Here is a 21,160-nt window from a genome sequence, read left to right on the forward strand (position 1 = left end):
AAGGGTCGGGGGGACGGGTGCCACCCGTGCATAGAATCACCCTTGCTACCCGCAGCTCCGTCCTTCACATGAAGCCACTGGGCCGGAGAGCACCACTGCACTCGGTTGACGAGAAGAATGTCCTGGGAGTTGAGGCGAGCAGGCCATGATTCTGGCGCTATCACCTACACGTGCACCCTTCTGAGCTACAGATGCAATGACCTAATGTGCGCGCGACGGCAGGCGCTGGGCGAAGGTGCCCATGGAGGGCTTCGGCTTTGCTTTATGCTCGCTCACTCACAGTCGATGCAGCTGGGTGAACGAAACACCCCCTCACGCTCACAGCTACAAACACACAGATAGAGAGAAAAGCACACATACAAACACGCACACACACACACACACAAGACTAGAAATGGTCTCGCACGACGCGATGCATCATCGTGTCGCTTCGCGCGCATCCGTGCCGACACCGACATGACAAGGACATAAAAAAAAAACAAAAAGGGGGTGGAAAACCAAGGCATGAAGCCATGGAGCTCGCGATTCGAGCTCAGTGCTCTTTTCACGGAGCGCGAGTGCGCCAGCATCTATGCGTGCACATTCACGTGCGTGTATATATGTGTGTGTGTGTGTGTGCGTGAATGGCCGGGCAGAGGCGACTTCCTCCTCCCGCACAGCCACCAATGTTTCATGTTTGTTTTGTCTTGCTCCTTCCTGATATCTTGCTCTTGCCATACGATCTTTCCTCCTCACTTGTGGGGTTCGTTCTCTTCTTTGGTCATTCCTCACCCATACTACGTGCGTGTGTGCGTGCGGAGAGGGGGAAAGGAGTTTCGCTGCTCGTATCTTCTCCGATCTGAGCCAGCACGCAGTGGGTCGGGCTTGTCCGCGTGCCTTCACAAGCCGCGTTCGCCGAGTGACACCTACTTTCCAGGCGAAAGTAGGCCCCCTCTTGCCGTCGCTCTCTCGCCGCTAACGACACAAAGGACAGGGAAAAGAGGAGGACACGGACAGTAAGAAAGAAGGCGAGGGAAAGGTAAAGAGGGAGCAGGGGCAAGGCAAGATGGCATGGTTTATAAATACGCCGCGCACGCACAAGAGGAGGAGGAAGCTCATGGGAAGAGTGGGGTACCCAAGAAGTCGTCATACACACACATGCGCGCGCGTAGAAGCGCAGGCGCACAAACGAATCCGGACCGACGTCGATTCACCACACACTCCGCGCTGAAAGAGCACGCTCCATGCGGGACAGTATGGGCAGTGTTTCGTTGACCCCAGGGCTCGGCCGTTTTTTTTTGTCTTGGGGAGGGGGAGGGATGCGTTTAGCGGTTTCGCTTTTACTCCTCTCTCGTCACGCTACTGAGCGTTACTACTGCCTCACGCGTCAGGGGTTGGTGCGTCGAGGTGGTGGGGCGCAAGCACCTGTAGTACCCAAGACAGCTCAAAGGTGCGCAGCGCCCCAAAGTACGGGGAGTTCACGTACCAGCTCTGAGCCAAGGGGAGCTGCCCTGCGTACTTGCCATGCTGGATAAGACTCCTTGGGCGAATTCCCAACAAAGCACGCAGCGCCTCGTAGGTGGAATGGATTCGGAGGCGATTCTCTTCGACAAAGGCGTTGACCAGAGATACGGCCTTCAGCTTGCCCATCTCCCGACCTGGCGGCCTCCATGAACGATGGCCGTTGCCGAGCCCCGTGTCGCACCAACCGGGCTCCTTGCTCAGCTCAGCAGCAATGGCTTCGTGGGTTGGGCGTTGAAGGACGCTGAACATCCGTCGCAGCCCGGCCACCTGCGCATCCAGACGACCGCGATGGAGAGCTAAAAGGTGCGAGGCGAGCGCTTGCTGACCGGCAGGACTCGCCGCCTCGTCGAACGAGTCTGCCAACTCTAAAAGCAGAGCTGACGACCTGCCGTACTTGGCGACCGTTACGATACCGCTTTCCACGAGGTCCTGCATGCGTTGCTGAAACTCGTAAAGCGGCATCGACAGCTTGTTCGCCATTTCGATCTGGTTCGGCATGTTTGGTGTCACACGGCACAGCTCCAGAACGGCGTCAGTGGCCCCGAGCTGCCGAAGGAGAAGACCCACGCCGGCGACGGCCGAGGAGGAGCCACCTAGTGCCGCTGTGGCGCCAGTGCGCCGTCGCTTCAACGGCGTTGCTCTGCCGTGAAGGGTGGCGTTGCTGGCTGAACTCGCCAGCTCCGGATCACCGTCCTTTCCTGCCTCTTTCTGCACCCGTAGAACCTTGTAGCTGAGAGGGTACGCGCCGCAAACACTCTTGAAAGGGGCAGGTAGACGAGAAGGGGATGCGCACGAGGAGAAGTCCTCAGCAAGCGGAGCCTTGACGTGAGTTGTGGTGAGTAGCAGGAAAAGAACTGTCTCGATGATCTCCTCACTGAACCCCAGCTCCGCTGAAAGAGCGGATACAGAGACAAGCATGAGTCGCTGCCCGACGTGGGTGGCAGAACATGACAAGATCGCACGCACGATGGAGTGCATCTCGGACGGCGAGAGCAGCGTGCTCCAGAGTCGGCACCGGAGGGTGTAGAAGTCAAAAGGGTTGTACAAGAGACGGCAGATGCTTGGCGCACCGTCGCGGCCCGCCCGGCCAATCTCCTGCACGTAGCACTCCATCGAGCTCGGTGCCGAGGCGTGGATGACGCTGCGGATGTTGGCCTTGTCGACGCCCATGCCAAACGCAATCGTGGCCACCAATACGTCGATCTTGCCTTGCAGAAACTGTCTCTGAGTGGCGCTTCGCATCGTCTGTGTCAACGCGGCGTGATACGGGCGGATCACCATCGCGACCTCCGGAGCGCGTGGCGCCTCTGCATGCTCGTCATTGGGGTTCTCCTCCGTGCCCTCGCCTTCCACGTCATAGGCTGGGCTGGCCTGCTCGCGTGGAAGCGGGTAGTGCGCGGCGTGGAACACACCAGAGCGCGTCCCCGACGCCGCCGATGGCGACGGCGAATGCGATTGCCCACATTTGGAGGAAAGCAGTCCCGACAACGCGTCTGCGTCTGCACGGCTTTGTACGTACACAATCATCGGCTTCGGCAGCTGTTGCACCGCCTCTAGGAGCGCGTCCTGCGTCACGCGCGCAGACGGCTCCCGAGCCTCAGCATCGTCGCCAGACGCTGAAGGGAGGTGGTGAAATGACGCATGGCGCTCGACTAGGTCCGTCACCTGCAGCCGAAGGTTCGCGCGCCACGGATCGCCGCACGTCACCGTCCGCACAATACCGAAGCTGGCTTGGATGTCGTGCGTGACGGCCTTCGTCGCAGTCGCGGTGAGGCACAGGTACGGCACCGCCGCCAGCGCCTCCCTCGCGCACATTGCCTGCCGCTCCTGACATGGGTGTGCCGCTGGGTCGCCAAGGAGGGGGCTCTGCAGCACGCGGCTGACGTACATGAAGGTGGGCCGGAAGTCGTAGGCCCAGCCGGACACACAGTGCACCTCGTCCACGCATACCAGCGCCAGCCGGTGCGCCTGCGTCTGCAAGAGACGCCGCAGCGGCACACTCGCAATGAGCTTCTCCGGCGACACGAACAGAATGTCGAGCGGGCAGACCGGGGACTCGAGCTGGGCAAGCACTCGTGCCTCCCGGTCAGCGCCCACCTTTCCCGACAGCACAAAGGCGCTGAGGTGATCAACGGCGTTGACTTTCTCTGCCTGGTCCTCCATAAGCGCGAGGAGAGGAGATACAACGACGCAGAAGCGACTGAACAGGTGCGCCGGTAGGCCGCTGCTTAGCAGAGCGCCGGCAGATCTTGGGGCAGCCGTCTGCCCTTCCTTGGCCGCCGTTTCGCTTGACTGCTGCGCGGTTGCCGGTGCCGTCGCAGCTTGCCGGCACCACCGCGTGTAGCGGCATTGAAACAGCAGACGATGAACAAGCATGGGAAACTGGAAACAGAGAGACTTTCCCCAGCCGGTGGGGCACACGGCGAGCGTGCTGACGCCAGCGAGAACCGACAGACACACCTCTTGCTGACGGGGCTTGAAGGCGCCAGTGTCGAAATGGAAGCACGTGCGCAGCAGGTACTCACACGCCGGAAGCGTCTCTGCGCTTTGCGGCGCTGAATCAGGTGACGGTGTCTGGCCCGTGCTCGCGGCCGCTTTGGCGGCGTCCATGATCTGCATGAGCATCTGCTCGAGGTTGGTCACATCACATTCCGACTCAGCCATCGGGGCCAGAGGAGCAGAAGCTGCCGATGCGAGGGATTTGGAGGTGGCTGAGCGTGATTCCGGAACAGGTAATGCTTCCTTGCCGTGAGAAGCACCGTTGACGAGCACATTGCCCGACGCAGGACGGTTCCCCAGCGAAGTACCGAGGAGGTCGCGCCTGGTGCACTTGCGGGCGTGCAAGAAGCCGACCTGGTTCATGGACATGGTGGCGAGAAACGGAATCGGTTCCTCCGCATCACTCGACTGAGGTTCTTCGACACCTGCAGCCGGTGGCTTCGGTGGCAAGGTACTAAACTGGCGCTTTCCGCTGTCGCCCAGCGGTGGTTGCCGTGGCCCTGACGATGGCGACGGGGACGACGATGGCATTCCCTGGGACGCCGCAGCTTACAGCTGCCCTAAAGGGTACACCAAAGACTTGCGAACGGACAAGATACGTGATGCCATGACGGTGCTCGATATATGAGTGCGCCAATATGTGTGGATACCTCTGTGGGTGTGTGAGCATTCAGAGGTGCCTCTAGACTGTGCCTTCTATGCATGCACGTCCGTGCCTACCAGTGTGCAAATAGCGAGAGCAGCGCTCGCAGCCTTATCTTTTTTTTTTTTTTTGAGGGAGGGCTTGCTCTCGTTGTTCCAGTATGTGTGTGTGTGTGTGGAAGGGGAGGGGTGGCCGTCGTGGCAGTGACACTGGCAAAGAGTGCGAAGACGGAATGGCGAAAACGAGAGAGGGGTCGCCTCGCGAAGAACAAGAAGAGCGACAACGTGAAAAGGAAGATGAAGACGTTCTTCTCAAGCCCGCGCAAAGGATCCATATAACCGCAGCACACGCACATATATCACGCCAGCAACATATCGAGGTGAAGCTGACACCTTCCCGAGGGGGAGGGGGATGGGGAGGGGGAGGAGGGTCGCAGGCAACGCGACGTCAGAGGTTCTCCCACCTTCACTAAAACCCCAGAAAAGCTTGGCGGCTTTTCGCCTCACCTCATCTCGCCTGCCTCAAAGGCGAGCCGTCACCCCCTTACGCTGTGGTGGTCGCTCTTTTCGTATTCGTGGATGCGGCTGCGTTCCTCTCCACCGAGCCGTGCAGCATAGCAGCAATCGCGCATGCACACGGCACGTCGTCCCTCCTCATCACGGATACACGAGAGGCTCGACAGCACTGCGCGAAAGCGGCACTAAATACCAAACTCCACATCTGGCAGAAGTCGATCCTCGCTGGGGTACACACTCGCCTCATCTTCCTCGTCCTCCTCTTCTTTGGCGACCATGTCCTCGCCACCTTTGCTGCCCTCATCGTCGGTGGCGTTGTCGCGTCGCCAGCCTTTCCGTGCCTCCACCAACGCCCGCACGCGCTCTCGTGCCTCGCGCAGGTGTACCTCCAGCATCCCATCCGGGTCGTGAAACGGGTAGTGGTAGCGAAAGCCGAGAAGGGTGAGCTGCGCCACATCGTCTTGGATGCAAACAAGTCCGCGGTCTCTCATTCGCTCAAAAGCGTCGCGCACGTCGGTGAAGCCAAGTGACTGCACCTGCGGCGCCGGCCACACACGGGACGCCATACGCAGGCGAACGATCGGCAGCATATCAGGGACACGACCAAACTCGTCCCCGTCATCGTAGCAGAAGAGATCCATCAACGGCGCGATGCGAGCGTGAAAAGAGCGATTGTGGGGGGCGGGAGCCACATTAGCATCTGCCGTCCTCATCGTCGGCGCTGGAGCGGTCTCACTGATTCGATGATAGCTGCTGTCCTCATCACCTGGGGAGCCAGTCCCTCTATTGGTCGAGGCTCCGTCCATAACATCTGCCCAGAAGTCGCGCCGCTCTCCGGTGGCTGGGGGACGTGGTGGCGGCGACACTGGTGCTTGGGGATCTGTTGCTCGCTTAGTACTTGGAGCGGTTCGCTGGTCCACATTTCCGCCACTGGCCTCAATCTCATCGGCAGCATTCACATCCTCATCACCGTCGAGCATGTCCGCGGGCACCTTCGCCTTTCCAGAGACTAAATACTCGAGAAGGTCATCCGGGGTGATGCTGTCCATGACGGTCCGCAGAGCCTCCCGAACCTCCATCACGCGGGCCGAGGACAGCTGCAGGTGCTCCAGGAAAGTTGATACGCGGTATTCGCTCTCCAGGCGGCGCCGATAGGAGTCGAAGCGCCGCTGACGAGCTGCCTCGGCGTCTACACGGCTCTGCATTGCTTTGCGCCGCAGTGTTTCGAGTGCAACCTGCCGCTTTCGCTCCAGTGCCGCTGCATCGTCACGGAGGCGTGCGACATGGGCGGCGCGGCGGCGTTGGAGCTCCTCTTGCACATGCTGCTGCTCAGCAGTCCTCGCAGCGCGCTTCGCCTCTGCCGTATTGCAAAAAGCACGGTGCGCGTCAGCCAGTGCGCGAACGCTCTGCAGCTGTTCCTGCATCCGTTGGTGATCCTCTTCGTGCGCCTCCTGCCGTGCCGATTTCGCTGCGGTGAGGTACTTTTCCTGCAGCCTTTCCACCTCGTCCAGCAAACGCTGAAGCCCGTGCTGGGAAGCGGACGCCGGCGCACGCTCGAACGCAAGACCGCACGTTGGCGGCAGCGCTACATCACCGGCGCATGCGCTTGATGTGCGCATGCGGATCAGGCTGGCCACCAGCGCCGTGCCGTCGCCAGCGCCCACCGTGGTGGCGGCAACGCACTCCGCGACGTCGGCAACAATGGGGTCGCTCCACTGACTGCACAACAGACCGAGCAGAAAGGCGGGGGGGATCGGGTGCAACTGCTGCGTCAACAGCGAAGAAGTGGTCTTGGCTGCTTGCCCGGCTGTCTTCCCTCCTCCTCCCACGATCTCTCCACTTGCAGCGGCACGCACAACAGCGATCCACAGCGCGCGGCAGGGAGAGCCCCACAACACCTGCGACAGCATCTCTGCAGCCGCATTCGAAGTGGATGGTAGAAAGAAATACGAAGGCAGCAAGAGGGGCGACAGCCACAACATGCTGCCGGTGTCCTCTGTGAGAGCGGTCAACACGGCTATCGTCGACGGTGCACTCAGGAGCGTCCTCATAGATGCAAGGTACGTCATGCCACCGCCTTCAGTGTCTCTGCACAACGCTGTCATTGCCCACTGCCACATGAAGCATGTGAATATGCTGAACTTGTGCCACAAGGCAGCGCTGAGGCGCTGCGACTGGTGCTGCAAGAGATAGGAGTACGCGCGAACGACGCAGTCAAGCACATGTCCGTCTTGATAGCACACACTATCCACGGAACTCCCGCCCTCACCGCGTGATGCCTCTGCGCCAGCACGCAGCAGCGCCGTCAAGAGAAGACAGGTGCAGCAGCCAGAGAGCAGCTCCGAGAGAGGAACAGGCGCTGGAACGGCTGCTGCTGCAGCACTCGGCAGCCCCCCATTCGGTGAGCTCGATGCGGCATCGATACGAGAACCTTTGCCGCTTCGACCGGCGGCGCTCTTCTGCTTTCGCTTGGACTTGGCAGCGCCACCCTTTGCAGACTCCTGTTCATGCTTTGTGGATGGGCGGACACCTTGATCTGATCTCGGGACCCCCCTTAGGACACCCTCAAGGACGCTCACGACGCTTGCCTCCACCAATGATGCCGACGCTGTGGCTGTCGCCATCATCAAAGTGGCGTCTTCCGTTCCCCACTCCAGCTGCCGCACCAGTCCTCTCCGCCAGAGCGCCACTGCGGCCGGTCGAGCCAGGAGGAGATCCCCAAAGACCTGCAGAGGCGCCAGCGCCATCGGCAGAGCGCTCCCTTCCACCAGGAGAACACCCAGCTCGGACTGCACGTACGCCGAGGACACAGACGCGCATGACGCCGGCGCTCTGTCGGCGAGAAAGACCGCCTTGCTTGCCTTGCAGACGGCAGCAATCAAGTGCGATTCCGTCACCGACAGGCGTGGCTCCGTCGCCGCAGTATCTGGCTGAGACGGCGGGGGAGTCGTTGGGGTTTCGTCCGAGCCGAGGTCGCAGTAGATGAGGTAGAGAAATACGTACACCAGCAAACTCGCCGTGGCGTCCTCGGTGCCGATAGACCGCGACACTGCTGCGCAGCCAAGTCGGCGGAGGCGCGCTGCGTCCCACGCGCGAAGCGCTACGTCGCGAAGCTCGCGGCTAGAGAGCAAGGTAGTGTGCCCAGCGCGCTGCGAGGCTGCGACAACGTCCACGAAGTAGTCCAGCAGTGGTGCGTCGAGGCAGGGGAGCAGCGAAGACGGCTTCAGCTTCGGAACGAGGTGGCCCGCGTAGACATCCAAGATGCGCCGCGCCAGCTCCCCGTCTCCGGCGACGCAGGCCAGAAATTTAGCTGTGTTGTCGACGAAGGACTCGAAAACGGCACGACACTCCTCAGAGAGCGGCGCTTCGATCATGGAGTGCAAGAGGGCACACGGCACAGCGGAGTAGCCACCGCCAACTTCACCTGCCCGATTGGCGCCAGACGCGGTGGTAGATGGAGAAGAAGGATGCGCCTTCTTGTCGGTATCGCCGGCATGTGAGGCGCCTCCTTTGCCTTTCCCAGGTTTGCTATTGGCAGCGTTCCCAGCAGCGGGGGGCTCGAGCGCCCCTAAGCGAAGAAAGCGGCGCATGTAGGCCGGCGTCAAAGAGTGAGTGAGCGCCATGAATGTAAAGAGCGTCACCTCCTTCTCCACCTCTGCGTCGTCGCCGTCGACTTCCCTCGACGCCGCCGTCGAAGCTCTGGCGAGGGTGCACGCCACAGATGAGCCGCTCAGTGAAGGCACCTCTTGAGGAGCCAGCACCTGCTCTGCATCCCGTAGAAGGTACGAGATGGGATAGGTGGATAGTGAGCTGGCGTGGGCGGCCGCCAGCAGCAGTGGACGATAAAGCCGCAGACATGGTGTGTGGTTCGGCGTGCCCTCCTTGAGCGAAGCGCAAAGGATGGGCAACGTTGTGGTCACCTCGCTCACCCCCTCAAGGGACTCGAGCTTGCCGGCCGCGGCGACGGTGCCAAGTGTCCCTTGCACCGCTTGGGCCTTGCTGACAAGGTCATCTGGGGCGTTGACAGGAAAGGGTGGTCGTCCAAGCGCGTCATCGAAGGCTTTGATAACCCGAGACGCCTCCGCCCTCCAGTCCGTCATGGAAGGGTGCACGACGGGCGGAGGGAGAAACCTCTCAAGAGCGTGCGCGTCTGTCACTTTTTCAGTTGTCCACAGTTCGTGGAGCGGGAAGAGGAGTCGAATTACAGAGGGGGAGAGCACGCGTGAGAGCAACAAGCAAGGGGAATGAACAGCTTGTCGACGAAAACACAACCTCCGATGGCGCCATGGGGAAGGCGGGGAAGAGAGGGAGGGGGTGGGGGCGGGTGGACTCCAGTGTGTGACAAGGTACAGTGACCCCAACTTACCTACCGAGCAAGCAGTGTAAGAAGACTTCAGCGGCAAGGGTAACTCTTCTGCCTGTATCATTCTTTTTTGCTTTTTCGGGGTGGTGGTGGTGGTGGTGGGGTGGAGTGAGGAGGGAGGAACGGAGGGAGGGAGGGAGGGGGAGGGTTCGTACGCGGCCACGACGGATAATCCGTACTTTGGCGGAGCCCCGTCAGCAGCGAGTGCGCAAAGAGAGGCGCCAGCGACGACAACCACAAAACTCCGAAACTGCGATCAAGGCGCAGCGAGCTAAAAACGGGTCCGCCTCCCCTGACCGCACACCGTTCCATTAATGATCCTCCTTCCACCATTTTTCCTTCATCGGCGTTCAGCATCCACAACGGCAGCGCCGATGGGAGGTCAGACAGCGAAGAGCTAGTACCCTGTACTTACGTCGCCTCATCGGTGCGCACTTTCCTGTGGCTCGAAGTTGGCACACGGAAGACCTGCTCCAGCGCAGGGCCCTCGATGAGGTAGACTTGCGAGAAGGACGCGCTCTCCGACTCCGGCAGCAACGGGTGGTCGCAGGCGACAGAGAAGGCGCGTAGAAACTTGAGACGCAGATGGCACTTCTCCAGCGCGTTGCGCAGTGCATCTGCGAGGGGACGGCGCTTCATCGGGCAATCCTGATTGGCTTTGCTCTCGTCACCGCCATAGAAAACCTTGCGACGGGGCAGGAGGTCGTGCACACCAAGCGGCGCCTCTTCCTGGGCCACGATGAGCATCGTGCCAACGCCAATCACTTTGTTGTTTGCAAGCGAACGCACGAGCTCCGCCCACTGATTGCTGGTACTGAGGAACTTGGGGTGGCACTCGATGTACACAACATCTTGCTGGTGTCGTACACGCAGCTCGGCAGGGTCGCAGCAGACGGTCTCGCAGGTCTTGAACACAGAGGCGGAGTGGTTGCAAATTAGGTTTGCCCGCGCCCACTCCAGCGACGTCTCCTCGCGGTGGAGGACGGTGACGTGCTTTGCCGTCATGACTGCGTTCATCGCGGCCGACCCGCTGCGGTCGTAGATTGTGAGGACGCGCTTCCCCTTCCCCACATCGCGCATCATGCGGCGGGTGCGGCGGTGTGCAGGGTTGATGAGAAACAAGTTTTCCGTTGACGGCATCCGCATGTCGGGTCTCAGCCAGAGGTGACTCACACCGCCCTCCACGTACAGCTGCGGGAGCGAGATGGTGGGCGTGACGATCGACACCCGCGCTGTATCACCGAGAGTCGGAGTGTCCAAGAGCACATCCTCAGCGCCGCGACGAGACAGGAAATCCAACAGGGGTGTCACTAGCCTCTCCGCCCCGAATGACGTTGCCACAACGCGCACGAAGCACTCAGAGAAAACGTCCACAAAGAGAGACGGCAGACTATCAGCGTAGCCGTTGACGACGCGGTACGTGTTGCTCTGTGTCTGCGGAAGAATGCGCCGGCGTCGCTCCCATGCCTCGTGCACGCGGGCCATAAAAAAGTCTTCGCTGATCGCCGGCAGCATCGCGGCCAAGCTCGCTGTCATGTCGAACACATCCACTCGCTTCAGATGCGGCTCGTAGAAGCCGAGTGCTACCAGCGAGTTGTCATCTCGGCGGACCTCCACGATGCGGCCGGCCTCCAGCTCATGCCTGGCGAAGTCGACGCTGCTGGGGTGGAAGAGTCGCAGTGGCAGATTGCACTGCCGACGCCGCGTCATGAGCCGGTGCTGCGTCGGCTGCAGACGCAGCTGCGGAAACTTATGCGCCGCCTGAATGCGGCTACCCGCCAGCGGCCCAAGAACCTTTGCGTGCATGCGAATGTAGAGGTATACCGTTATTACGAGATGCGAACAGAGAGGGTGCGCGTTGAGAGTGAAGTGAACAGAGGCCACATCGGCTTCGCGAGTAACAACAAGAAGTCCCGCAAATATATGTCGATTACGCCGTGCGCTGCACTGCTGATGAGCAACGGAGAACAAAAACAGCAGAGAGGGGGTAGAGGAGAGGGGGAGGGTGGGGACGAGATTCTTCACAGTGGACCATCTGAAGAAACTGAGAACAAGTGTGGAGAAGCAGTTGGAGGCGGACGTGGAGGACAAGAGTGAAGCAGGTATGGAGAATCGCGGGCGTTAACAGCGAAGAAAAGGCAAGGGCAGAGAACATACTACAGAAGGCCCGCTCTGGAGAGCGGTGTACGAAGTTCATGACCAGCGTGCGCCATTGTCGTCGCCGTCACCTTCGCCTACCCTCAGAGCTTGCAACGCATGTTCGTTTATTCTCGTCTGTGTGGCCTTCTCGTCACCTCGGCTGCTTTTTTGCCGCTGTCACTTTCCTTTCCTTTTCAATCCCTCGCGTGTGCAACGTTAAACAAAGCAAATTGTGCTCGCTCATGACGATTTCGCTGGCGGTCGTGAACGTCCCCCTTCACCCGCCCGCAGCTCGCTGACGGGAGGGAGGGGGGGGAACGCGCACGCGCGTTCCGTCAATGAGAGGCAAAGGAATGCAAGGCAACGCTCCTTTTCCTGGCTTTCGCGTTTGCAGGTCAGCCATCGCGTATGTGTGTGTTGGTCTGAAGCACGTGCGAGGGCGTGGGTGGACTCAAAGCAGGATTGGCCCCTCAATCACACAGCACGCCTCGGCATCCCCAATCCCTCCCCATCGCAGTTTAGCCCCGCTAGTCCATGAGATACCGCGCCGCCCAAACATCGTTCATGCATATGACGTCTTGGCGAAGGAGAGAGCCATTGTGAGATGGATGCCCCCGGCTCACTCCTCTGCCGCCCCCCGCTAGTCGATAGTCGAGCGTAATCTCTTCACCGCGGCTAATGCGGCGCCGTGCACGCACGACAACGGAGCGCCGCACCGCCGACACCACCGCCGCGGCGGCCGGTGACGTGCCACAGTGATTCAGTGCATCCAGCCCCGGCGCAAAGACACTACAGCTGCTATCGGGTGTGTTCGAGGTACTGGAAAGTAGCGGCATTCGCAGAACGCGGGAACGCACCAGGTACAGGCTTGTCAGAAGCACCGTGTCGAACAACGACGGGGCTTCGTCGAGAAAGCGGAACTCCACGTTGCTGGCGTGCGTCATGATGGCGTCACGGAGGTTGCTGGACAGCTGCTCGAGACACAGGTGTGCCTCCGCGGAGGAGGCGTCGCTGTAGATGGACTCCAATCCCCACTGCAGGTAGTCCTCGAACGGCAGGCTGGCAGTAAACCGGTCGGACAAGTCGTGTGGCGCTGGGCCAATACTATGGGCAACGCGTGTTGCCGCTGAAAGGTTTAGCGCGTGCGCGTAGAAGTAGCGCAGTGCCACGCAGGTAGCGAGGGCGGCCTCGACCGGGGAGAGAGTAAGCGCCATCACCGACGGCGCCGCAGCGATGCTCCCCGGCGCTGCTTCGCACGAGATAGCAGAACTCAAAGACACGCGGTCGGCGGGGGCGTCAGTGGAGAACCTCTGCAGCCACACCCACGCCTCCGGAAACAACGCCACGCCCCGATTGCAGTGGCGCAGGTGCCGCGCACCCTTCACATTGTCCAACAAAGGTGACGAAGAACGGCCGCCATCGCGTGGAAGGTCAAGCTGCGTAATGAAGCAGTAGCGAAGTGGTACCGATAGCACTAAATCACCGCGGTTCAGTGCAGCAGCGGCGAATACGCCACGAACGCCGTTGCACCGCCGTCGCTGCTGCCGCAAAGCGCACCAGCGCGCGCCGTGGAGCCGATGCAAGAGGCTCATCAGCGTCTCGGCGCGCCCTCCGCGCCGGGGCCAAAAAGCGGAGCAAAGGAATTCTTTTCTTTTTTTCTTGGGCGGGAGTGAAAGGGGTTTCGCGTCTCGGACTTTCGACTATGGATGCTGGCAGCAGACGCCTATGAAGCATCTCCCCCTCCCTGCAAAAAAAAAGCGGTGCTGTTCACGCTCCGTGTGCGTGGGTGTGGGTACGCTCCCATGCGCGCTATGCGTGAGTTTGTGACGGCGCGGCACAGTTTGGCGCCTGATGATGAGCTGAGCATGGGGTCCAAAAACGCGAATAAAAAGAGTTGGAGTAGAGGTGTGGCGAAGAGGACACACGCCCACACACCAGTGGAAATGAGCAAAACCGCAAGTGAAAAGGTGAATACATAAGGACAGAGAGTACGCTATGGTGGTGAAGCGCAACAGTTGGCATGCACTGCCGCAGTGCGGCTCACGCACAGTCCATCAGCGCACACGTTTCTCTATGTATGTATGTGTGTGTGTGCGCGCGCGCGTGTACGTGCGCCGGCGGCCCTGTCATCCTCCACTTTGCGCGCCCTCTTTCCCTCATTCTTTTCGCAAAACAAACAAAAAGAGAGCGAATAGAAACAGACGCACAGACACCACGTCCCTCTCGGCGAACTTTTAGGTGGATGTCGGAAGGGCAGCGAGGACGGCGAGGCAACACCTTGAAAACGGTGGCGAAACCGCTGAGCAATCCATACCTCTCGCGAAATTGGACGTGCGAACTTCTGCAGAGATCCGCTCTCGCCTCCAGTCAGTTGCACCAAATTATTCCTTGTGTTGAGGCACAAACGTGATTCTGTCGCGTGCTAGGCAAGCAGCCAGGACGCACAGATCCGGGTAGGTCACGCATTAGTTTTGTCTATCCATTTTTTTTTTCACTTCAGCTCAACCGTTTTCATATAGCCTCTGATTCTCTGCATGATGCAGACGCAGGCGTTTGGGTAAGCGATTTGTTTTTTTTTCCTTTGAGCTTCATGTGAGAGGCCTTTGTCCCCCCCCGCCGCCGCCCTCTTACACGCTGCTGCTTTGATGCGTGGTGTTGCTGTTCCTGTTTCAGTATTCATCAGTAAACAGTGTGAGGATCAAGTCGATGGGTGCGCATAAGGGTCCGTGGCGTTTTCCCCACCGCGTCATCTTGCTTGTGTTTCTTGTTTGCTCGTCTCTTCGGTCCGTATGGCCGCTTACCGATCATCAAAAGAGAGACGAGGACAAAACGTGGGAAAAGGGACAACACAAAACAAAACAACAACAGAGACGGCGCAGTCGTAGACGCCCGAGCACACGTCCGTCAAACAAGAAGAGGGCGAAAGAGGAGGCTCACCAGCACACAAGGACACAAGCAAGCAAGCAAATAAAATCATCTCAAAAAAAAGAGCCATGCGACGGAGAGTGAGTCATCCCGCAGGTCCAGAAGGGGAAATGGGTCATCCTTTCGAACGCTCCTCCGCTTCGCGTTCCTTTTCTTCCCATTCCATTCGCTTGCTCTCTCTCTTTACGTTTTTTTTTTCGAGATCGTTTCCTTCGAGTGGGCCGCACCGCACGTGCGACGCCACTGCTTGCACGAGGGCGTGCAGTTCTGAAGGCACGAGTACAATGATGTTTCCTGGCCTTGCTTCGCTGTTGGTCTTTGTATTTCCGGATAAACAAAAAGGCGCAAAAAAAAAAACAATAAAAGCGCTCGTCATCATCAGAGCGTGCACATGAGAGAAACAAAGGAAAAAAGACGAAACAAAAAAAAATCAGGAGATGAGGCGGTAAGCGCGGAGGCGCCAACGGCACAGATACGCAGAACAAGGGAGACGAGGGACAGTGGACATCAGTGCCATCGCGTACGAGCAGGCCATACAACTGAGATATACTCGCTTGTGGGCATGCGCACTCAGACGTCTATACGTGCCGCCCGGCCCAGGACAGAGGAAATACATATATAAAGAAGGCTTGTCGCCGTCGACAACGCGCCCTTGTCAACGCTTGGTGCTTCTCTTTGTTCGGATGACACTTTCTGCGAATCAAACCAGCTTCGCCAATCAGCGCCGTCACGCGACAAATAAACACAAAAAGCTCACAAGAGAAAAGACACAACGGCCAGACCAGCAAAGCAACCAACAAGACAACGAAAACGCACCAGTGCCACCCTGCATGTCCTCCTCCTTCTCTTGCGTCCTTTGTGTTTCTTTTTTTGGTTGTTGTGGTTGTTTCGCTTGGCGCAGCATGGCCGCTTCTCCGTTTTGTTTTTGTTTGCTTCGCCCTCGTGCGCGCGCGCGCGTGTGTGTGTGTGTGTGTACGAAGGCGATCCTTCTCCTCTGTTTCTCTCTCTTTGACTTCTTATTCCCCCTTCTATCCATCTCACGTGTTTCGTATTTCGTTTTTCTCTGTTGTCGGTATTTGGCTTCGCATGCGCTTACCACACAAACGCACCCACGGAGGCAGGGAAAGAAAGGACCAAAAAGAAAGAAAAAGAAGAAACGAGGTAGGGGAGGGGCGGGAGAGCGAGAGGCGGCGCACGGGCACTTGCACAAGCGCGTACCCATCTATGGAGCGAGAGAAGACACGAAAGCAGCACGAAATGACAGGTGAAGAAAAAATGGGTGTCATGAATCCGAAGGGGAGGAAGAGGGGAGACGAAAAGGTAACAACGCAAAACAAAATAAAAAAAGATAGGGAGCAAAGAGAGAAGTACAACGGAATAATGAACCAAACGCCAACGGCATATATAGATAGATCGAAATATATAGATGTCGGCAGAGCGCGAAGACCTGCGATTGGGGGAGGGAGATGACGAGAAAGAGGCAAGCACATGCACATCTCATCAAATGCACAGACCTGCTCTCGGTAGGGCACTAGAGGAAGAGGGTGAGCTAGTATGAAATCGATACTGCGAGTGCGTGTATGAGGCCACGAGGAGGATAGAAAAATGAGGAAGTTAACAGAGCGAAGCGGGGCGTGAGGGGAAAGTGAGCGCGCGAGGGTGTGCTGCTCCTCTCCCCATCTGTTCTTGCGAGAGCGTTTTCTCGTAGGCTTCACGGGAGAAACGTCCACGATTCGCAATGCTTCGCAGCGCCTCTCCTCATTTTCTACGGAGGATATAATTCAAGCCCACAAACACGGGCACGGACATCGGCAGACGCGTGGGTGACACGCATTTCTTCATCGAATACTCACCTCACAATGCTTCACTGTCCCGCCTCTGTGACCCTACTGTACCTTCGCCGCGTTGCTTCTACGCGTAGGGGTCCTCGGCAGCCTGCATGGAGGCGGTGTAGTCTGTTATCATGTCGCTGAGCGCCTTGGCGTTGTAGCGGCCAGTGCGGGCGAAGCGGCACTGCGCCACGACGGGAATGATGCCGCCCACAGTGATCCACTCGCACTTCTTGAACCATTTCTCGGCAGAACAGTCCTCTTTCTCAGCCGCTCTGGTCGTGGACTCACCCTTCTTTTTCGCCTCGGGCCCCTTCCCTTCCCTCGCTGCCTCGTTAGCAGCCTTCTCCTCGGCGTCGATCTTCCTCGCTGCGGCGACGGTAGCTCTTACTGTGGCGTCCTGCTTCTTGGCCCACGCCTCGCTGCGGTAGTGGAGGATGTGCCAATCCCTCTCCACGCCGTCGTCAATGGGCTCCGACTTCACACATTTGTGCTGCACAGCGTTGTGCACGAGCAGCTCTGACAGCGTCGTGCCGTCGAAGACGATGGCCTGGCCTCCAGAGGCGCAGGCGCAGAGCTGGGCCATCGCCGCACCCTGGCCGTGGCCGATGTACACGGTAATCAGCTCCTCGGCAGTATGTGCACGGACCACCTTGATCTGGTTGGCGCCATGCTCGGAGTGCTCTTCAAGGTTGTTGCCGTAGTCGTCGGAGATCTGACCAGGGAACGTCACCACGCGGCCCACCGTCTCGTTCGTCTCCGTGTCGATCACCACGAAAGAGCGCACGCGCAAGAAGAAGACGCTCTTCAAGCGGGCGAACTCCGCATCCATAGCGTCCGCAGCCTCAGCGACGGCGGTGTTACGGCTCGCCCCGGCGGCCTGGCGCATTTCCGACGTCACCTTGCCAACGTATGCCTGCTGACCGGGGCTGCGCAGCGTGTCCAGGTACATCATGATATCAGCAGTTTCTGGCTCCGAGACGCAGATTTCACACATGGCGTAGCTGCCGATCAGCGTCGACGTCTCCACCGGCTTGTCAGGGGAGCAGAGAAACGCCATATGCGAGAGGAAGCGGGCATCGATCTTAAAGTCCTCGACACCGAAGACGGTGTGGACGGCAGGAGCGGGCATTGGTGAACGAAGGAGGAGAAGGAGAGCAAGGTGGCAGGAAGAGAGAGGGTGAGAGACGGAAAGGAAAGGAGTGCGAGAAAAGGCACTTGCGTGAGTACGACGACACAGATGGCGATGCACCTCAGGTGTAGATTGCTATATGCTCTGCGGCAAGATTTGATGGGGCGACGTGTATACAGAGATGACGGCGTGTGAGGTAATTGTGGAAGGAAAGGGTCACCGTTTGCGTGCGCTCCACAGCACGAGATGTTCGGTGAGCGTGGCGGGGAAGGACGGCGAGAGGGAGAGAGTGGAACATGTCCACGCAGAGGTGCGGTCAGCAGGAAGAGAATCTGCAATCCCACGGGGGGGGGGAATACAGCTATGGGCCGTGGGGCCAAACCTGCGGTGGTTCATTCTGTGACTTCGCTGCATCCAGGAAAAGCGGAGGACATCGCATGGAGAGCGGGCGCACACTGTGTGGTCCTGGTCTCGTTGAGGTGACGAAGAGGCGACTGGCCGACGTTCCGTCCTTGTTTTCCGTTTGGCTGTTTCGGTTTCCTGTGATGATCAATCATGATCCATCGTAGCCGGCACGCTCGTCGATCATCCACACACACACACACAGGCACGCACACCTCTTCGCGCACAGCTGCGCAGGGCAGTTCACAGATCTCGCACGCAGGGGTAGGTGACTATGGAAGGGGAGTAAAATGTCCATGTAGCCGCCTATTGCAGTGGTGCTGATGTCGGGCTTGATTACACGCTTCCAAGGATTCGTAAGCAAGGCTCTGTAGACAGAGCATAAGGCGAACAGAGAACGAGAGCATCAGCGAAGAGAGAGGTGGTGGGAATGGTGGTGGTGGTGGTGCACAACAGTACAGCAGATGTGCGCCTTGCTTTCGAGTTGGCTGTCATTGTCCACTGAACCGGAGAGAAGAGGTGAAGCAGAGGGACGTAAAGATACGCAGCCTCGCACTCCGGACTGGTTGTCAGGTCGGTCGAAGGGGAGAGCAGAGTGCGAATCATGGCGACGACACAAGAACACCCTCACACATGTGCACGCTTTCTGCTTCGATCGCTGAGCAACTCATGAAAATTGTTAGGGCTGCCGTTGCCGCATCGGTAGAACCTCGCCTGCGCACGGGTCTTCTCAGAAGCGCACAAGGAGAAGCTGCTACGAGGCGTGGCTTCCTCCCCGCTCCACCTGCTCGGCAGGAGCGTGTGCGCGATGCACAGAGCGCCTTCGGATCCTTTTGTTTGTGGCACTGCGAGGGCAACGTTGCTGAGCCCTGCACAGAGAGTGGCATCCGTATTGCCATGATGTAATACAGCACCCTCTCTATGGCGCTTCGTGTGCTTGCACTTCTATGCGGCACCCATGAAGGGGAAGGGAGAGACAGAAGGATGTAGTGCCCCGTCCGCCCCAGCGGCAGGGCGGGGGTACGTGCCACCGATGGCATTCGTATGTCTACTGCGCAGTTCTTTCTCTTTTGTTTCATCGCACACCGTTGCCGCCGTCTGCTGTGACGAAATCACTTGCCCTTTTTGGAAAAAAACTTTGCCAAGAAGCCCTTCCCCTTTTTCACCACCTGTTGCGGTGCAGGGTCCGACGGCTGCGAAGAGTGGCGCCGCGCCACGATGGAAGGCTCCTCGCTGGCCGGTTTCCCACCGCGGCCTACTCGTGCAGGTGGTTGCTGTTTCGGGCTCGGCGCACCTTGCTGGGCGGCCGACAGCCTCGCATTGCCTTTAACGCCCTGCCGTGACTTCTTGAGTTTTTCTGCGCCTGCCTTACCGACGTCCTCGCGCTGCGCAGCCACTTCCCCAGATGTCGGCGCCCACTCAGCGTGCGCCACAGGGGTCACGTCCGCGTGAAAAGTGGACTCTGGAAAACCCGCGGCAGCGCTGTCGTGGATGGCAGATGGTTGCTGCGTTTCTTTCCCGCCGTCCTTTACGCGCAACTTAACGGGGATACCTTCTTGAGCAGTCCCCCCCGCCTCCTCAGCCTCTTCGTCGTCGTCGTCGTCGTCCGAGTACGAATACGAATATGTGTAGTAGGAGCAACCGGCCGGTATCGACTCAGGAGTGGGCCGGTCTGCCTGACTTGGCGTGCTTGCGCCACCGTCCGTCGGTCTCGCGAGGTTGTAACTCATGAAGCGGGAAGCATCCTCTTCGATGTCATCATCTCTGGCGCCGAAGGCGGGTAGCCGCGTAGCGCGTGCATCATCTACCGCGTAAGGGGTGGGATCAGCGAGCTTATCGCTCGACACATCCTCCATGACGAGGTGGCCAAAGAAACCCTCGTTCACATTGCTCCCCTCCTCCACTGTGGCGTCCAGGGGAACGCTAAAGGGCCCATCGTCGGCGTCGCCCTGCTCCGAGGCCTCGAGTGGCGGTATCTCGACCGAGTAAGAGTCGGTATCCTCAGCGCCAGCCTTGCTTTCGCTACTGTCCTCGTCGCCACTGCGAAGCGGCTGTGGCTGGGGAGCCGCGCTTTGCTGGCGGCTCTCATCCAGCCCTCGCGTCGCCTGTGGCAAGAACGCAGAGAAGGACGGCCTTTCACCCTGCACATGCTCTTCTTTTCGCTTTTGCGGATCCTGTAGCGATGCGTCGCCCGACTCGGACGCCGCCGCCGGCACGAGGTGCACAGCCGGGATCATTTTCGATGTAGAACCGTGCTCGGTCTGAACGGTAGCCGCCAACGAATGCTGGGCTCGCACGACGGGGACGTGCGGTCGGCTCGTAAGACTCTCCCTCACATCGCCACCGTTGCTGCCCTTCCCCACCCCGGCGCCGGGCGCCGCTGCCTGTGAGCGCTGCGCCGAGCGGCCGATCAAGGGAGAGGTCGAGCACTGCGGCCGCTCAGCGCCCGCCGCTGCACTGCCAGGGAAAGGTGCACTGCCAGGAACGCTCAGCACCGGCGCTGACGCGACGCGGTCCCCCGGCAGCGTCTGCTCGCAAAACGCTAACTGGGTACGACCCCGCTCCTCATCACGTGCCACTTGGTGCTGGTTCGACACCGTGTGCACCGCACTTGCCCCAACCTGCTCACCTGGCGTGGCGCCGCTCGACCGCCGGCACGCCTCCCCCGGCAATGCGGCCTCGCTACTCTCCAAGAAACTACGGTGGCGCGGCGCACCGGTTGACATGGCGGGGATAAGTTCCCTCTTCGAGTTAGTCATCACCTCGGCTGCTGCGAGGCTAGGCGTTGGCGTCGCGTCTCTTCTTGTAAAAGCCGGAAGCAGGTTGAGCTGCGCCGGCACCTTCTTCTCCGCAGCTGGAAGGAGGCGTCCCCTCGTCCATGACGTCGCCTCGTCAATCGGTGCAGAGCCGTAGCGATTCGCCGACGCAGGATCTGCTCTGCCAAAGCGCGCCGTCGCCGACTCGGGCCTCATCCAGGGTAAGTAGCTCTGGGAGGCAGAACTCGGCAGCACCAGTTGCGTGGCTCCCGGCTCCCGCGAGGCCGTCTGCTCGCCGTCGCCCCCTCGGGTTGTAGCACCGAGGCCGTCGGGGCTGCGATCACCCGTGATGCGGGCTGCACCAGCGGCATCGACGACGCTGTTCCCACCAAAGGGAAGGCCCAGTGCGGACGAGGGGAAAGGCGACATCGTGCTCATGGCACCGGCTGGTGGC

At 59.6% G+C, this 21,160-nt stretch overlaps 6 protein-coding genes across 6 annotated transcripts; all 6 read right to left on the reverse strand.

Annotated features, from left to right (window-relative positions):
• Nucleotides 1-1,359: 1,359 nt before the first annotated feature.
• On the reverse strand, nucleotides 1,360-4,371 carry LINJ_30_2300 (ATP-dependent DEAD/H DNA helicase recQ family-like protein; the record flags this gene model as incomplete). Its single annotated transcript, XM_001467039.1, has 1 exon — nucleotides 1,360-4,371. One exon carries the CDS (start codon nucleotides 4,369-4,371, stop codon nucleotides 1,360-1,362), a length of 3,012 nt encoding a protein of 1,003 aa, XP_001467076.1.
• A 974-nt stretch (nucleotides 4,372-5,345) lies between these two features.
• Nucleotides 5,346-9,260, reverse strand: LINJ_30_2310 (conserved hypothetical protein; the record flags this gene model as incomplete). Its single annotated transcript, XM_001467040.1, has 1 exon — nucleotides 5,346-9,260. One exon carries the CDS (start codon nucleotides 9,258-9,260, stop codon nucleotides 5,346-5,348), a length of 3,915 nt encoding a protein of 1,304 aa, XP_001467077.1.
• A 674-nt stretch (nucleotides 9,261-9,934) lies between these two features.
• Nucleotides 9,935-11,329, reverse strand: LINJ_30_2320 (conserved hypothetical protein; the record flags this gene model as incomplete). Its single annotated transcript, XM_001467041.1, has 1 exon — nucleotides 9,935-11,329. The coding sequence occupies one exon, from the start codon at nucleotides 11,327-11,329 to the stop codon at nucleotides 9,935-9,937; it is 1,395 nt and encodes a 464-aa protein (XP_001467078.1).
• Nucleotides 11,330-12,189: 860 nt separating this feature from the next.
• Nucleotides 12,190-13,254, reverse strand: LINJ_30_2330 (conserved hypothetical protein; the record flags this gene model as incomplete). The annotated part of the gene is made up of 1 exon (XM_001467042.1): nucleotides 12,190-13,254. One exon carries the CDS (start codon nucleotides 13,252-13,254, stop codon nucleotides 12,190-12,192), a length of 1,065 nt encoding a protein of 354 aa, XP_001467079.1.
• A 3,244-nt stretch (nucleotides 13,255-16,498) lies between these two features.
• Nucleotides 16,499-17,548, reverse strand: LINJ_30_2340 (hypothetical protein, unknown function; the record flags this gene model as incomplete). The annotated part of the gene is made up of 1 exon (XM_001467043.1): nucleotides 16,499-17,548. One exon carries the CDS (start codon nucleotides 17,546-17,548, stop codon nucleotides 16,499-16,501), a length of 1,050 nt encoding a protein of 349 aa, XP_001467080.1.
• Nucleotides 17,549-19,062: 1,514 nt separating this feature from the next.
• On the reverse strand, nucleotides 19,063-21,159 carry LINJ_30_2350 (conserved zinc-finger protein; the record flags this gene model as incomplete). Its single annotated transcript, XM_001467044.2, has 1 exon — nucleotides 19,063-21,159. A coding segment is annotated over one exon (2,097 nt), but the record flags the coding sequence as incomplete, so codon positions are not given.
• Nucleotide 21,160: the final 1 nt, after the last annotated feature.

Source organism: Leishmania infantum, chromosome 30 (genome assembly GCF_000002875.2).
Source record: "Leishmania infantum JPCM5 genome chromosome 30".
In the NCBI taxonomy this organism is placed as follows: Eukaryota; Euglenozoa; class Kinetoplastea; order Trypanosomatida; family Trypanosomatidae; genus Leishmania; species Leishmania infantum.